General features: G+C 43.5%; 1 protein-coding gene and 1 long non-coding RNA gene across 2 annotated transcripts in view; one reads left to right on the top strand and one right to left on the bottom strand.

Moving 5' to 3' along the window:
* Window positions 1-11,038, top strand: part of dbpa (D site albumin promoter binding protein a) — a 29,711-nt gene extending 18,673 nt beyond the window's left edge. The window contains exons 4-5 of the mRNA XM_067521333.1: window positions 6,767-7,020; window positions 9,739-11,038. Coding sequence (XP_067377434.1) covers window positions 6,767-7,020; window positions 9,739-9,954 — 470 coding nt within the window. The 3' untranslated portion in view covers window positions 9,955-11,038. The remainder of the gene's footprint in view (window positions 1-6,766; window positions 7,021-9,738) is intronic.
* Window positions 11,039-13,884: 2,846 nt separating this feature from the next.
* On the bottom strand, window positions 13,885-16,493 carry LOC137136234 (uncharacterized). Its single transcript, XR_010915566.1, has 3 exons — window positions 16,333-16,493; window positions 16,126-16,226; window positions 13,885-15,823 (listed from the first exon to the last, which is right to left on the bottom strand). It is a non-coding gene; the product is annotated as an uncharacterized lncRNA (long non-coding RNA).
* Between the last annotated feature and the right edge of the window lie 749 nt (window positions 16,494-17,242).

Genomic DNA, 17,242 nt, shown 5'->3' on the forward strand with positions numbered 1-17,242 from the left:
CATTTTTGGTTGTAACTTTATGGTTATGATTCTCCATATTGAACTGCAAACTTACCAAACATGAGCTGAAAGAAAGTTTAGGACTATCTCAAGACTTTCACGGCCCTGCTCGGCCCATCGGCAGGTTTCTGTGAGCTGCTTCACCCGAATCGGAAGTGCGCTCTGCGTGAAGGGGGGGGGTCTTAAAGAGACAGTAGCTGAAACGAGCTTCACGCAGAGCTAAGGACGTACTGCGTGGAGAATTGGAATGAAATCAGGCAAAGTTTGGATGGGCCCCCACTGTAACTGTTGTAACGGCAGAATAGAAGGCTGTAAATATTTGTGAGGGATTCGAGGAGCCGCCTCGGTGTGTACGGTTTCAGGGAGGGGAGTCCTCTTTATGTAACACACTTCCTATATCACATTCCAAGTGTGCGTCTTTCTGCTTGGCACAAACAGCTGCTCACAGTTAATCCCCGTGTTGTTCGCTGTGAGCCGACAGCAGAAACAAACGGAGCAGGAAATGAAATGTGGAGTCCTGATCTGATTACTGCTGTTGCTGCTAATACTAATACTCTGATGGTAGTACTAATACTCACAGTGCTATTGCTAATAGTTGCTGAATAGCAACTACTATTATATATATATATACTACCAACTGAGCCACTGCCCTGCCCCTATATAAAAATAAAATAAAATAAAATACAATACAATAACAAACAGTTACAAACAAAAAGTTACTGCCTCTAGTACTACTGCATGTCTAAAAATATTACTGGTACTAATGCTACAGTTCTGCTGCTGAGAGTACTACAGTATTATTTCCACAGCTGTCACTGCTGTGAAATGTTGTACTACTACAGCTAGTAATGCTAACAGTACTCCTCACTAATGCTAGTACTAGTACTGTTATTACTGTCAGTGCTATCATGCTGATCCTGCCAGCACCATTTGTTTAAAGGTTCTACTAGTACTAATATTACTGCAGCTGGGAATTTTACTTATGCTACTGTATCACCACTACTGTCATGCTATGGGGCGACTGTGGTGCAGGAAGGTAGAGCGGTCGTCCACCAATCCCGTAGTTGCTGGTTCAGTCCCCTGTGCCTCCGGTCACAGTGTCCTTGAGCAAGACACACTGAACCCCAACTTAGTTGCTCCGGTGAGTGTTGCCTCCCCCATCTAGTACTGCTACTGCTACCACCCGTTGTGATTCCTTCTTATTGTAGATACTCCGGCTTTTTGCTATTTGTTGCTGTCATTATCTTGTTTCCTACATTTTAAGCAAATGGACTCTGGTTTATTTATGATTCTGCATTGAATCCGTGCTGAGATAATGCGGTGTAACCTGATATGTACATGTTCCTCCCATAAATGTATCTTCACAAGATTGCGACTCAGACATTTAGCTTTAGAAGAATTATATTTTCCCTTATGCATTGAACATTTGAGTACAAATATTCTACTTCACTTTTATGACAAAGGGACACGAACAAAAATAAAAATGTCTTTCTTTATTCCTTAAACTTTCTTTAATTTCTTTCTTTTGATTTCTCGCCTCTTCTTCCTTTGTATGAAGCAGCTCGATTCAGTCAGAAATAATGGGCCGCACAACTTGTTTTCAAGGTTTCAAGGCTAGGGAGCTAATACTCGCAGCGTAGTAAAAGTACCTTATTTTCATGGAAATTCACTGAAGAAGAAAAGAGGCATGAAAACCGGTGAGAAATTGCACATAAATTCCAATTACAGTGATCAGAATAGATGTTAATTTGCACCTCGATCCTTCTATAATTAACATAATTACTGTTCTCCTGGTTAATGCGTTGTTTTCCTTTATTGCATAAGAACGCAGGGAAACTGGAAAAGGCTCATACAGATTTCTCGGAGTCTTTTGTTTCACCTCTTTTACTCACTTCTGTTTTGGGCTGCCTACATTTCCCACAATGCCTTTCCCTGACCTCCCGAGAGCAGCGGTGAGTTTGTTGCATTCAGCCATCGATGTGACGTGTGGGCGGCTCAAAGTGGAAATATAGTTAGATGAAGCAAGTGTTTAGTCAAAAGGAAGAGTTGCTCACCTGACTCTCAAACCTCAACCTGTGTATTTTCTGCCTCTGTGGGCGTCTCTGCCCACTGCAGCAGATTTCTCCCTGTAGGATCCGAGAACAGTGGAGCAGAGCTGCTGTTGGAGGACAAATCTCGGCCTTTTTATTCAAATATCATTTGAATTTCCTGAATTTTTTTTCTCCACTGTGTCAAACCTCAAAATGGCTTTTCAGATGTTTTAATGTAACAAAATATCACCCAGATTTATGAGAATCCATCTGTTCCCTCCATCTGAGGATCAGTACTTCACATCCGGAGGCGAATCGCACAGTGGAGAATTAGATAATACAGCAGCCGTTTTTAAAATGAAGGATTTTATCCAACATTTCTCCACTTGACAATGTGGGGAAAAAAAAAAAAAAGGCTCAAAATCCAAACTCAAGCGTCCTTGAATTTCACTAAACAAAGACCTTGAAAACTCTTGAAAGTTAATGTGGGAACTTCAGTGATGCAGCTCTGCTGAAAACAGTGGACGAACTGTGATGTTTTGGGCAGAAAAATTGGTGCCAATATGTGTAATGCTTTAAGTTTCGTGGGAGCGAATGGCGAATACTGTTACACTAGCCGCCATTTTGGTGCCATTCTAAGAGAAGCCATCTGTCAATTTGTTGCCTGGCCCCAAAAGGGATGCACCTCGGTGGCACTACTTTAGTGGTTTTACCAGGACAGTTTTTTCTTTATTGTATTTTTTAGTTTTTTTTTTTTTTAAGTCAGCCATACTGAGCGGGAGATTGACAGCAGTGCAACAGGCTGAAGCAGAAAAACCAGTAATCTCGGCTAAATTAATGAAAGCATAGACAGACTCAGAGCGTCAGCGGCTGCTTCCTCCAAATGGCCCCCGCTCACAGACAGGAAATGAAGCCAGGCGAAGCCATGCTTGGCGGCTGTTTACCCAGCAGTAGCAGGAGCCATGCTCTTGGATCGCTTTCAACTCTTTGCCCAAAATGGTTGTTATTAGGACGAAGCTTTGGGTGGACTCATCCAGGCTCAGCAACGTCCAGCTGCTGCCAGCGGATCAGATCAAGGCGGCGTCAGTTGATCCGATGGAGTTGCTGCTTTGCGGCCAAACAGATGGAGCAGAGAAAGTGTGTAGATGTTTGTGAATGGATTAAGAGGACGACTGTGGTTCATGTATAGATTCAGGAAAATTGCATGAATGTGTGCATGTGTTTACAGTATGCGTAGTGTGCATGGAAAGAGCTGCGAGACTGTCCGAAAACGCATCCAAAAGCCATTAGAAAAGAGAAAATGTTGCATGTCGTTGCTGCACAGAGAGCTTACACCACTGGGCTGAGGAGTGGGAAGGATTGTGAGCCTGGGTGAGGGTGGTCAGGTAGGAAGGTGTTGTTAAATTGACCACCCTGTGAGAGTGGCACATGGCACGTTCCATTAATGCTGTAAACGGCATTAATTCCTCCTTTAAGGCCGTTTGTTTGTTTGCAGAGATTTTCCATGAACATAAAGATAAAACCATGATGAACCATGAAGAATGTTTGTTTGCAGGTTTTCGAGCTTCGGAGCAATTGAACAGAGCGTATATAAATGCAAAGATTCCTGGAAATTGAAGCCCGTTTTAAAACACTTTGAATGGCTCCCTGCTGCAGGAGGCACTGACAGTGTGCTGTGTTTGTGAATCCATGTGACTGCTGTTTACAAGCCTCGGTTTGACTGCAGCTGGGCAGTGGGAACCCAAAATAACCACAGACACAAAGTCAGCTTTTCCACTCTGGTTTAGCCATGTAAAGGGAATAATCACCGGAGACGACTCAGCGGGATGATGCGTCGGTGTAGTACGGCAGTTTCTGAAGGTCTGAGCTCTGATCTGGGGAAAACACAACCCTGTTTTGGCAGATTTAGATCTTAAATTGGTTAGTTGCAGCTCTGTTTGACCTCGAAACTCTCAGAAAGTGTTGAATGTTAGTTTCTTTTCTTTTGCTCTTTTTTCCTTGAATGTTTTTTTTTTTCCATAAGCAAGTTAGCTACGAGAAGTCAAACACAGTTGTAGGAACATTTAACCTAAAAATCAGAGGTTGAATTTAACACTTCCTTCATTCATATTTACCCAGAATGCTCCTCTGCTGTAGTAGAGTTGCACGCTCAGTGTTTTGTCAGGTGTTTTCAGCGGAATTTCAGGAGGAGCTCTGAGGTGTTCTCTCCATCATCCTTCCCCCTCCTTCAAACATCCAAAACTGCCTGCCTGTCATGGAGTGTCAGCCTGATTTCTCACAGTTTGCAGAGGCTTTGGTTGTGGCATTGTGCTTGACGTGCCTAATAAAGTGACTGACAGCACGCAGCAGCGGTCGAGTCACAAATGATTGTCAGTCGCGCTGCTCCGAATGACACTCTCTGGTTTACAAAACGCTCTGGGATCACAAAGGCCCGGCTCTGACATCCCAGGCCTTTTTATTTCTTCCGCCTTTTCCATAATTTGATCAATAAGTCGCAAATAATTTAATCTATTATCAACAAGAGCGATTATCCATGAATTTGTTACAAAGGTAAGGAAAATGACTCACGGTGAACATTTTTTTGCCACCAGCTCGGCAGTTATTTATAATTAGTGGCTGAAAGCCTAGAGCTCCCAAAGAAAAAAAAAAGTCTTAAAAATGTTGCCACAATAGACATTTGAATGGTTTTGGCTAATTGTGCAGCTAAGACTTTAAAAAACAAAATTAGGTTTTTGTTTATGCTATAAAACATCAGGAAGAAGTGTCTGATAACATTAACAGCTGGTGGCGGAGAGACAGGACTGGAAATAGCTTCACTATTCTTGGTTCTGTTCTTTAAAATGCAGAATAGCTTCAGGACACGAGCATCACGGAGACACACCGTTTACTAGCAGCTTCCAGGAGTAACTAGAGCTGGTTTAGCAGGTTTTTTAAAAAAAAATCAGGTTTGTACCACTAACATCGTTCCAGAAAATGTCTGTTTATCCTATTTTGTTGGATTTTATTGGATTTGATTTCATTTCATTGTTGTTTTTGGTGTCACCTAAGAGTCAAAGTGGTGTAAAAATCCAAAATCGTACCAGCTCGAACGTGATGTGGTGTCTTAAATTTGAGCATTTCTTCATGTTAAACAAGTGCAAAAACTGGGTTTTGTGACCAGATTTCTCTAACTTCCCTTGCTGATCTACAGATACGATGAACCACATTTTGCATTTGGTGAAACTCCCACATCACACAGCAGGAAGGGGTTAAACAGGAAGCCTGCTCTTTGCTGTTTGTTGTAAATCCAGCATGATGTGAACTTGCTGCCCTCCTCAGTATTTACGGCTCAATACTGACACTCTGTGGCAAACGAGCGTCAGTGCAACAACAGCGGTGAACATCGATGACATGCTGAGCATTTGGACAGATTTGAGGCGTCCGCCCACAATTTAAAATGCAGGAGCCCCCCTGAGAAAACAGAGGTGGATGGATTTAATGGGAAAACAAAGATACTTGCATCGTGCACATTTAGGATTACACTGTCCCATGTTGCCTAGAGGTTAATCCTCTTTACGGTCAGCTCATCTCAGTGGGCCTGATCCTTGCTGCTCTCTGGATGAAGAGGAAGAGAGAAATTAAGTGAACGGCACACGTGACTCTGCGAACAGAGGCCTCAAGATGGATGAGCCCCACTCGAAAACCCCACACAGGGTCAAATCGTGAGGCATTAAAGACCTGAAACAGTCAAATAGCACCTGAGGGCTTTTTTCTTTTTTAGAAATGTTTTAACTGAGTCGTGGAAGCCGACAATAACATGAAGAAATATTATTCTACCAATGTAAAAAATATATAAACGTTAACATTTTCATTCACTGAATGTATCAAAAGCAAGGATTTTGGCAGTGGCAGAAATTGAATTTATAAACCATTTTGTTAGCCACCGCTCATAGTTCTGGTGTGATTTGTAAAATAAACACAAAGGGAAGCAAAATGATGCCAAAACCAGAGACATGAAATGACCAATAAGAAATTAAAACAAGCCAAAAGCAACAAAATGAACCGAGGTCCATGTAGGATGTAGAATAATTTGAAAATTGCAAGGAAGCTTTGCGGTGTTGACTTTGAAGTCGTGGGACCAAAGTGTTGTTCATTAATGACTCAATGTCGTTTTTTTTTTTACTTTGGGTGATTGTATTTAAGCTTCAGAAATCATAAAGGTTGTGTTCATCTGGGAAGAGCTTGCTAAACAGAAACCACTTCGAATGCTAAACTTATGTGGGCCACAGAGGGTTTTTTCAGCATAAATCCAAATCTCAAAACAAAATCTCATTGGCTCTATGTTCACCTACAGAAACGTCCTCTTCCTCTCTGCCTCATCGTCTGGACAAGCTGTAGCCTCCTCACCTGTTTACATGCCCACCTATTTCTGGATTCCTGCCCGCCTCTTTGTGAACACTCCCCACCTTTGCTGCCCTGCTTTATTTCGAATGGACGGCAAGTTGCCTTGTGCACCTAAGTCCTTGATCGTTTCTCAGCCAAGATGCCTGAGGGCTTTAATGAGCTGCCTGTAAAAAAACAAACAAAACAGATTTTAATAAAATCGATTTCCTTTGTGAAGCGGGGAAACAACTAGATTCAACAATAAGTTAAAAGGCCAACTGAGTTTGAGATGCGTTAACGAGCAAAAATGTCCTGCAGTGATTTTTGTGTCCATAGTAATGTGTTATATATCAGATAATGTCTCTTTCCCTCAGGTGGCCAGGCGGTACCTCAGGACCCATCACCATCATCTTCCTGCCCTCCAGGACCCCCCGGACCTCCAGCCGTCGCCAATGGCAACAGCGACGTCCTGGTGAACTTTGACCCCGACCCGGCCGACCTGGCGCTGTCCAGCGTGCCGGGCCAGGAGGCCTTCGACCCGAGGCGGCACTGTTTCTCCGAGGAGGAGCTGAAACCCCAGCCGATGATCAAGAAGGCCCGCAAGATGCTGGTCCCCGATGAGCAGAAGGTACCACATCTCCCACAGTTCTTTGCTTTGTCTGACAGGAATGTTGATGTGGGTGATGTTCTTAGACCGCTGGTTAAATTTATACTATGTTCTGAAACAAATGTGCTTCGGTTCTGAATGGGAACGAACCGATTTTGCAATAACCAGTCACAGGTTAAGTCAGTGGAAAATAACACCCTGCTCGATCGTCATAGCTCTTTACGTTACAGCTCGGTAAAAATAATGGGGTAATAATCCTGAAATGACAGGGTAATAAAGGAGAATTCCCAAATGTTACTGAAGTTTTAACCAATTTGAAGTTAGGGATTTAGTGAGGGTGTTAGTTTAGGGTTTAAATGACTTCCCTATATTAAAATATTTTTCTACTTATAGCTGACAAATTCCTCCAGATGACCTCACCTGAAGTACTTTTTAATCATTGGGAGTTCAGATGATGTCATCTGGAGGAAAAGCAGGTTGACCATAATTGCAAACCCCATAGTGTGAGCAACAAGATGACATACTCTGGAACCGAAGGATCCTCCAAGTGATGTCATCTGGAGGCATTTTTTAAGCTAGAAGGAGAGAAACATTTTCATATAGGGAAGTTTAATGGTGTGCGTTTACATGTACTACCCAAAAGAGAACCAAAAGTCAGTGAAGGTGTCCTTTAAATCTACTAAAAAGCCAAGTTTAGCGAGACAACAACACAACAGAAGGACTCAGAGACTAAATGAGATCAAACAGCTCCTTGGCAGCCCCCGTAATAAAGTTGGAAAAGCTGAGGGAGCGTGACGCCCACGAGTATTGATGCCCTCTGATGACAGCCCTGAAGTATTTTGCACTCAGCTCATTGCACAATAAGGAACTGGCTCTGATCAATGGCTCCTGCTGCAGTGCTCAGTGCAGGGCAGCTGCAGCTCCCGAGGCGTTGGTAATTTACGGGGAGATGAAGGCGCTCACCTTGTATGCTCAGTCCCTGACGGTTTTATAAATCATCTGTACGCAGCCGATGCTCGGACTAGTCAGCAGCTCTGGGTTTAACACCGTCACTGCAGAGGAGAGTGAGAAAATCTGGCTGCGATCAAAAACGATGATGAGTTTTAATTGGGGACTGATGTTAACTCTGCCAGATGTAAACACATCTTGTAAAGAGCCTCTGTGCGGAAACAGGGTAAACCACTTGGGCCCGCGGTGACTCCCCCGGCAGAAGTGTTTCAGATAGAGATCTCTGCAAGGCTTTATTTTCAATTTGCATTCCTGCTTTTCTCCCAGAGCCTAAAAGTTAAACACAGCATCTCAGTTATTTCCAGTCTTCCTCTCTCGAGACCCCGACTGGCCAACAAATTTCTTTCATAGCAGAATAAAGACACTGTTGCCGGTCACGTCTGCAGTGTGTTTATTCACTCAGGACCGGACTGTGCGGCTACATTAAGAGAGAAGATTTATTAACAGCTTCCACTCCAGTGCTTATTGTTTCTCCATCTCACATTGATTTTCAGTCGGAGGTGCAGCTCTTCGTTTACATGCGAACCACGTGTCTATCTGTGTCTGTAGAGAGCTTTTAGGTGTCTGTAGTGACAGTAGTGACAGCCGATATGTGGTGCAGCTAGAAACATTAGAAGCTTTCATTGTAGCTTAGAGGTTCTGTTTGTTTCCAACACAGATTTTAAATCAGGTGGCACAACATCTAAATGTAATGAACTCCAGTACGACCCCACCACCCTCTTTGACATCAACACTAAAAACCTCTCAGTTTCAACTCAAAAACCGAGAAATTCAAAGATTTAAAAAAAGATTTGGATTTAAAATTTTACAGGTGAACGTAATGGTTTGGTAAAAGTGCAGCATGAAAACGCATCACTAAATACCACTGTGGCTGCAAGATGTTGCAAATTTCTCACTACTCATGTTGACAATGACTGTGGCAGTAGGTAGTTGGTGACCTGCTTGAACTATCAGCTGATAATTTAATGGCACGGGGATCTTTGGTTGAGCTCCCTCAGCATGTCGAGATGTGGCTAAGTTGCTAAAACAGCTGTCAGTGAACTGTGCTACGTTTGAGACCAATATTAGAGCAGCTTCACTAGCGCAGCTAATGCGGCCTTAATGACATAATGCTTAGACCATAGTTACACGCAGGAGAGTGGGGAAAACTATTAAAAATGGTAAGTTCACCAATTTTTCCTATGGTTCTACTTTGGGAACGACATGTATATGAATAGCTTTACTTTTCTTTATTTTAAAATATCGCTTCCCTTCTAGCGGTAAAACCCACCCAAAGGTTATTATTTGGAGGAGTTTTCAGTTCAGATGGGGTCATCTGAAGGACAAACTGACCAGAACTTGGAGAACAAGCAACCAGATGAACTCATCTGAACTGAAAACTGCCCAGAGTGATATGTCATCCGAAGGAGTTTTTTTTTTTTTTTTTTTTTAGCCAGAAGCAGAAGGATACTACAGAGAAAACAGTGGGAAGTTTAACTACAACCCTCTCCAGCCCAATTTGGACATAAAATATAGATTTCAATTGATCCTTTTAACAATTATTGTTAATGGCCATGGTGTAAAAATGTTTGTGCAGTCCAGCAAACTACTGTTTTTATTCAGCTGTTGCCACTTTTTTCCCCCACCATCTGTTCTCATCACATAACTAACCCTTCTCATCCCACTCTTTCCTCTTCCCCGCCGTCCTCCTTCCCCACACACCCCAACATGCCACACGGCCGCCAATGACAGGACGACAAGTACTGGAGCCGGCGCATGAAGAACAATGAGGCCGCCAAGCGCTCGCGGGATGCCCGGCGTCTGAAGGAGAACCAGATCTCGGTGCGGGCCGCCTTCCTGGAGCGGGAGAACGCCGCGCTTCGCCAGGAGGTGGCCGACATGAGGAAAGAGCTGGGCCGCTGCAGGAACATCATCAACAAGTACGAGAGCCGGCACGGAGACTTGTGAGGCGGCGGACGAGGAGGAAGATGAAGGAGGAACGGGGTGGGAGAGGGGAAGAGAGATGAAGAAAGGGTACAAGGCAACCCAACAACAGCAGCACTTTAGTTGAAATGGTGAGGGGGAAGGCCGGCGTAGATCTGCAGTAAGCGCCATGTGACACCGGGCGCAAACACCAAAAGCGTCTTTTCGTGTGTGGCATTTTGAAACCCCCCCACCCCCACACCCCCCCAGTTTGACTCTCTTTGTACCTGCTGTTTTGCTAAATCCACACAACGTACTGTATCACCACCTTGTGTCACCTCGGCAGCTCGATGTCCTTCCTCGGTGCTGTGCTTACGCCCGGTGTCGCACAGCGTTTTTGCAGGTAGTGCGTCCCGGTCGCTGCTCTGGCCAGTTCAAACAGGGTGTTGAATTCACACTATGCCAGTGAAATCTCACTTTTTAAGCTAAAGGCACGGACACAAGCCAGGAGGGGTCGAACGTGTGATCTATTTTATTTTTTTTCTATACATGGGACAAAAAGAAAAACATGTATATTTTTGAAGTGGGGAGGAAGGCCAGACTAGTCCAGCAAAGATAAGTAGGAGGAGGAGGAGGAGGAGGAGGGGGCGGTGCAGGGTTTTCATCCATAACACAAAGAGATTTTGACACAGGATTATTGTATATTTTTCTATTAGCAGAGCTATTCAGGAGGATTTGGAGCAAATCTTTTGTATATTTTATATATGGGGCGGGGTGGGGCTGGTAGCTGGATAGTCGTGGGGCCACACAAAGCGCTTTTCCTCCCAGCTGTCTATGGCTAAACAACAATCTATTTTCGATTTCACGGAGCTGGTTAGCTGGAGGTCGAGGCGTAACAGAGAATGTATCACGGCTGAATCAGGTATTTCACACGGTGCGATGATGAGGCGAGGTATCTACATAAGGATCGTTCCTGGCGTGGTGGGGGTTTGAGGAGGGAGACGGTGAAGGAAACAATTGTATAGTTTTAAGACCTTTTTGTGTTCGTTTTCTTTGTGGGCTCGTTCAAGCGCTTGATTTCTTATCTTCTACTTGATTCCGTGTCTGATTTTGGAAAAGAAAAAACAAACAAACAAACAAAAAAAAAAACCTAAACAATTGCAGGGCTTTTATTTTGAAGGTGAAGGCGAGAGAGAGAGAGAGAGAGAAAGAGAAAAAACACTAAGCAATTAACTGTCAGAGCAGCTGGATGTGAGCAGGCGTTTGAGGATTTTACCTTTGCAGACGCGTCTCGGCTCACACCTACAGACACGCATTTTGTTAATAACAGCACAATCACGACGGCAGAGTTTCTCTCTCGATTTGTCCGGGAGGTTGCAAATACGAGATGCTAATTGGTTTAGATTTGCACAGATGGAACAGTGACAAAGCATGCACACGCACACACACACACACACACACACACACACACACGCACAGTCCTCACCCAGGTTTGAACCCTTATCGTCGTTGTGGATGTTGTTATGGACTTCTATGGTGCTGATCTGATCTCATCCGTCACCTGACAAACACACTCTGACATGAATCCTAACCACACACACACACATGCAAACACCATCTGACACACAATACGGAACTGCCTATAATATTTCTTTGTTGTTTACTCCTTCCGTTTAGTTGATATTTTCTTTTATTTGTTGTATATTGTATGGATAAAGCGTATATATGGATTTACACACAAACACTTGTCTATACCTCTCCTTCAAACTTTACCCAGTGAGAAACGAGAAACGCACCCTACTGCTACTGTACCATACAACTGTACTATTGATTATTAAACTATTCTCTTACTAGATATATATGTGTATATGATATATGCTTGAATTATGTGATCATAGTTGTAATATACATAATTGAATATATTACAGAAGAACCCAATGGAATCATTTTCAGTTTATTTCTCAGGTGTTTTTGTCTGAGGTATTAAATACACATTAAAAAAACCAAACATGCAAAAAAAAAAAAAAAAGTCTTGATTCCGTCTCATGAAATGGTTGTTTTGTTTCTTTTATGGGGTTTTTCGGGGTGTGGTGGGAATAAACTGTAAAGGGCGACTTCACCAATTTTCAACTCGCTTTCTATGGGTTTAGTTTAGGGTGTAAATGTACCAAAAGAAGCAAATTCAAAAATCGGTGGAGGCTTCCTTTGAATGTTTCTTTGTTTCGTTTTGGCGACTTCACTTTCTTTTCCCGCATTGTTTATTGCAAAGTCGCCATGGCTCAGAGAACCTTGGCAGGATTTCACACTAAAGGCAAGTTGTGATCATTAATGAATGATACCTTTGCATGTCTACCTGCAAACCTAGATAAGTGATCAAATTAAAAAAGCCCTCATGCAGTGATCTTAGTGCCGTTGAAACCGCACAACACTTGAGCTGCGTCTGCAATTTGCAATAAACCGTATTTTACGGGGGTTCAAATGTTAAGTGCATGTTCAGGTTAAGTGGGTGGTGGCAGACGGGGCTGGATGCTGTACGAGTGGCTGACTAGTTATAATTTACCTCCCTATTAATGTTCGCACTCAATGGTTAAAAAGGTTGATACAAAGCTAAAACACAACAGCAGAATATTTTTATGGACAGAACAGGAAGGATTTGGACAACAGAAAGTCGGCGATAAGACGGCCGCTAATGTTTAATCCACCGCTTTGTGTGTTCGCTTTTTCGGGTGGCTGTCATGTTTTTACCGTTGCTACCGATGTTTCCAGTGGTTTCGCACAGCAGCTTGTTTCGTTCAGAGGAAGCGGATTTGATCCCCTCACAAATCCACCTTTGGTTCTCATTATCAACTCTTCCTTGATTTCCCACGAGCCTGTTCGCTGTTGGCACCATCCCCCAGAGACCTAACAAGCCTCAGGTGTATTTAAACGTGCTACGTTTCTTCTTTGGGAACACGTCCAAACCGGAAACGCACACACGGAAACTTTGTTTTTGATTGAAATCCACGGAAGCAACGGCTCGGACATCCAATGCTTCCGTCTGTGGAAGTAGGAGGCCGCGCGGGTCTTTTCTTTTTGATATGTGGGATTTGGGGATTTGCTCAGACGTTTCAGAAACTTTGACACTGCTATTTTTCTATGTGACTCCTCACTTGGTGGTTTGGTGACAGTTTGCTGTTGTGTGATTCAATGCTATTGCGGGTAATAATGAGAACGATGCCAATAATGTGCACAGCCTGTGTTTTTTTTTTGTCCTTTCTCAGCTAACTTCTCCCTGTTGTGACTGACTGTTATCAACTTGAATTCCCATGAGTTCAACACAGTATTGTGTGCTGTCCCACAGGATGATGGCATATGTGATCTGGCTTTTTTCCCTCCAAACACCAATAAAGGCTTATCCTAACTCCCCAACGAAGCTTTGTGGTGTCTTGCAGTGTGATCGGAAAGTGTGCGCACACCAAGCAGTAACCCACATTGAACACAATGAATGTTGGTCTCAGAGTCCATCTTGGTTCAGAAAATAGCTGAGCGTCTTCCTTAAAATGTCTCAGCTGGTTGCTCATCACCAACGGACGCAAGGAGGAGCTGAATGCCTTCATATACCGAGTGACCACGTTTCTGGAAATCAATGGATTTTTGTCTTTCCTGATGGCACAGGCCTATTTCAAGATGACAGAGCCCAGATTCATTGGGCTCAAATAGTGAAAGCGCAGTTCAGGTAGGATGAGACGTCATTTACACACGTGGTTTGGATGAGAATCTTACGATATGAGGTCTGGGTGAAAACTTGATGTCTCTCTGAAGCCCAATTGAAATGATGCCACTGTGAATTGGTGCCGTAATCAGGACCAGGAACCTTTTGAATCGGGCCTGGAGTCATACTGATCGATGAAAAACACAGATGCACACAGGCCTTTTTTTTGGTTTAGTTTAGTTTTTTTTTTTTTAACCATAAAAATCAGGATATAACAGCTGAAGGTGCATTTCCACCAGCAGATAACCAGTGATTAAAAGTAATTTAGACCCCGGTTCCTGTGGTAGAAACATATGTTGAGAAAGTTCCACAAAAGGTTCCTGTGCCTGTGGAAAAGGGGCTCAAGAGGTTTCCATAGCGATGATGAAACGCGTACAATGATGTTAAAAGCGACTGATTCTTGTGCTTTTGATACGTTAGCGACCTAATGTTATTAATCCTCCAGGAACTTTCCTTGTTCTTCCTCCTTGCTGATCTTTCCTCAGCTGTTCCAGCTGGGACTCCAGCAGAGACCAGGACGCCGGCGTCTCCTTGTGAACAAAAACGAAACAAATTTCAGGACTTTTCTTTTTGCTGTTTCACATGACTGAAACTGAATTGCAATCTGATCTCTCAGCGTCTGTGTGACTGTGAGTGAGACACACAGTGCAGCCACAGACCGTTGGGAGGCACTCAGACCCTTCTGACAGCTCAGCTCAGGCATCGCATGACGTTTTTATTTTTTTTCATGTTTTTTTTAATATTTGTGCATCTTTTCATTCCCATGTGCACTTTGTGCAGTTACAGTAGCAGCGTGTGTGTTTTTTCTTCCAGACCACGTGCGTCCACATGCATGTCCTTCTGTGTGTGTGTGTGTCTGTGTGTGTTTCCATGGCTACTGCTATGAACTGTGTGTTTCCTACAGAGATGGTGAAGCCCCTCCACCCCAGTTATGTAACACACAGCAGTCTCCTGTGTGTGTGTGTGTGTGTGTGTGTGTGTGTGTGGGAGTGGATTGCCTCACCACCTGGATCTCGTGGGTTCTTTCGGGCTCTTTGGTGCGGTTTGCGTCACCAGCTCCTCGTCGTCACTCCACCAACCATCTGACCAAACTGGTGCAGACACTCCCAGTGTTGTTCCAGTGCTGAGCTGTGCCAGGCGGTGCCAGGCCCTGCAACCCTGCTGCTGGACTTCTGCACCGTCGGACCGGGGAGTCCAGGAGAACAGGGTTTGGCTGTTGTGTTGTGATGTTGCCCAAATGTTAATCTTTAGCTCGTTCCACTACAATAAGCTGATTCATTTGGGGGTTAACGTGAGTAAATGCTGAAGCTATTTAGCATCACTTCACTGCAGGAGCATTTCAGATGTAACCTGTGCACCTATGTTTGCTGTGCTGGAAATACATTTACAAACCTTTTTTTTTATAATTAATGTGCTTCCCCAGTATTTAAGAGTTCCACAGGAGGGCGCAATACATTAGCTGATAAAACCCACTCCCCTGGACAACAGCAGCAGGTGTAGAAACCTGGTTTCATTCCTGAGGTGGGTGGACATGCTTTTTTTGGTGTTGCACACTTCCCTCCCTTTCTGAGCCACCGAAGCCTAGAGGCAACAATTACACTCTGGATGCAAAAAAAAAAAAAGAGTTTAATTAGACAGCGCATAAAAGAATACAGGGACTTTCATTGTGTCGAACAGGTGCAGCTGCTTCGTGTGCGACTAGATGAAATGCTGACAGTATTTCCATGATTATATCAGTTAACAACAAAAAATGTCCCAACTGCTTTACTACATTTTCCTTGTTCACATGAATCGTTTACACATCTGCTTGTGTATATTGTGTTTGACAGAACATAGTAAAGGAGGCATCTCTGCAAATGTAATGAGGCACGTGCAGGTTGTCTTTGTGTGTCCACCTGTGTGGAAATTGGGAGTGTGTTGCCGTCCTCTTCCTCAGAGCCAGAGAAGAACTGTGAGGGGGGTCCGATGCTCCATCTCAACTCTCGATTGGAACCAGATGGGCAGGAGCCTCTGTTTGCTTTCTTTCAGTTCACTTTAGTTGAGGGTTTGAGGAAATGTTTCTCTCCCCGTTCGTAGGTCACTTTAGCACCAGCGCCCGACAGTGCCTTCAGGGGACAAACACTGGAGTCATGCTGTGAGATGCTCGTGCGGCGCTTCCCGCTGCTAAACGAAATTAAAGTAAAATCGATACCATGATGAAATACGGTGAAAAATTCAGACTGTGTAGGAGCTGATAGCAGGAAGCTGAAGGGGAGGAAAATGGTCCAATCTGTCTCTTTCTATGGTTTCATTTGTATTTAAAAATGGGAAATATTTCGCAAAATCTATTAATTGGTTCAATATTGTTTCGAATTTTGGTGAGTATGTGTTTTTTATTGAACATTTAAAACAAAAACTGAATTTTCAGTTAATAACACCAAAGCTAATAAACAACATTTGTTTAATACAACATAATAAAAACTTACCATGGCACAACATTCATGCCGCAGCATGAATGCATGAATGGATTATTCAACAGGCCCACAAGGCATGAGCAGAGTGGACTGAGAGGTCCACAGCCTCTCATCTGGTGGAGACAAAGCTCAGTTACAAGACGCAGATGCAAAATAATCCTCAAATTAGACTTCAGATAATTTTGTATATCATAGAGATGAAAATAGACCAAAAATTACCAAAGGGAGACAAAATAAAAAATCCAAAAGACAAGACATTTGATCAGAAAGAGACGAGACAAAAGATGTGACAAAGGACCCTCTGTGCTCTATAAATAAAGGTTACATTACATTACATTTTGACAAAGTGATCAAAGTCCAGTATTCCCACTCTCTTTTAACCACCCAGCCCTGAGGGAAATCTCTCTCTCTCTTACTGCTAAACGCCCTGCTGTGTTCACCAGCTGGTGCTGAGACGAGCAAGTAGAGCTGCAGAGTCTGGTGAGATGCTCTGTGGGTGTGTTATCATACACTGAGTCATTTAGTCCAATGTTACAATAAAAACACTGATTAGTGCAACTTCAACTCTGTTGCCTGCTGATTGTGCTCAGGCTGATTCTACATTTGATTTGGAAAGTGATTCAGTTAAGGTTTAATACACATGACTGTCTAGACTGACTCATTTTAGTGAAGTTCAAGGTTTTGTTTTGTGCAGACTGACGAGCTCCACAGGAAATATATTCAAAGTCACAATTTTATTGTTATTTTTTGGTAAATTAATAATATCAAAAACACCATCATCACTTAGCTGACTGTGTGTGTGTTTGTGTGACGTGCAAGTTGCCCGTTCACCTGTCACATCTGTTGCTGTGTCGCTCGCCGTGAGGACACCACTCTGTCTCTCTGAGGCTCCGTTTGCCCTCAAAAAACCCTCTGTCCTCAGCTCCACCTGATCCCAACTGGAGATCAATCACATGCCCCCCCCCCCCCCCGGCCCCGTGTGTGTGTGTGTGTGTGTGTATGTGTGCATGTGTGTGTGTGGACACATACAAGCCACACAGTGTTCAGTCACTCATCACAATTACTTAAGTTAGTGAAATATTGAATATCACTACAGAAATTTGGACTTAAAAAAAAAATTCCTCCAGTG

This window comes from Channa argus, chromosome 1, assembly GCF_033026475.1.
Source record: "Channa argus isolate prfri chromosome 1, Channa argus male v1.0, whole genome shotgun sequence".
Classification (NCBI taxonomy): domain Eukaryota; kingdom Metazoa; phylum Chordata; class Actinopteri; order Anabantiformes; family Channidae; genus Channa; species Channa argus.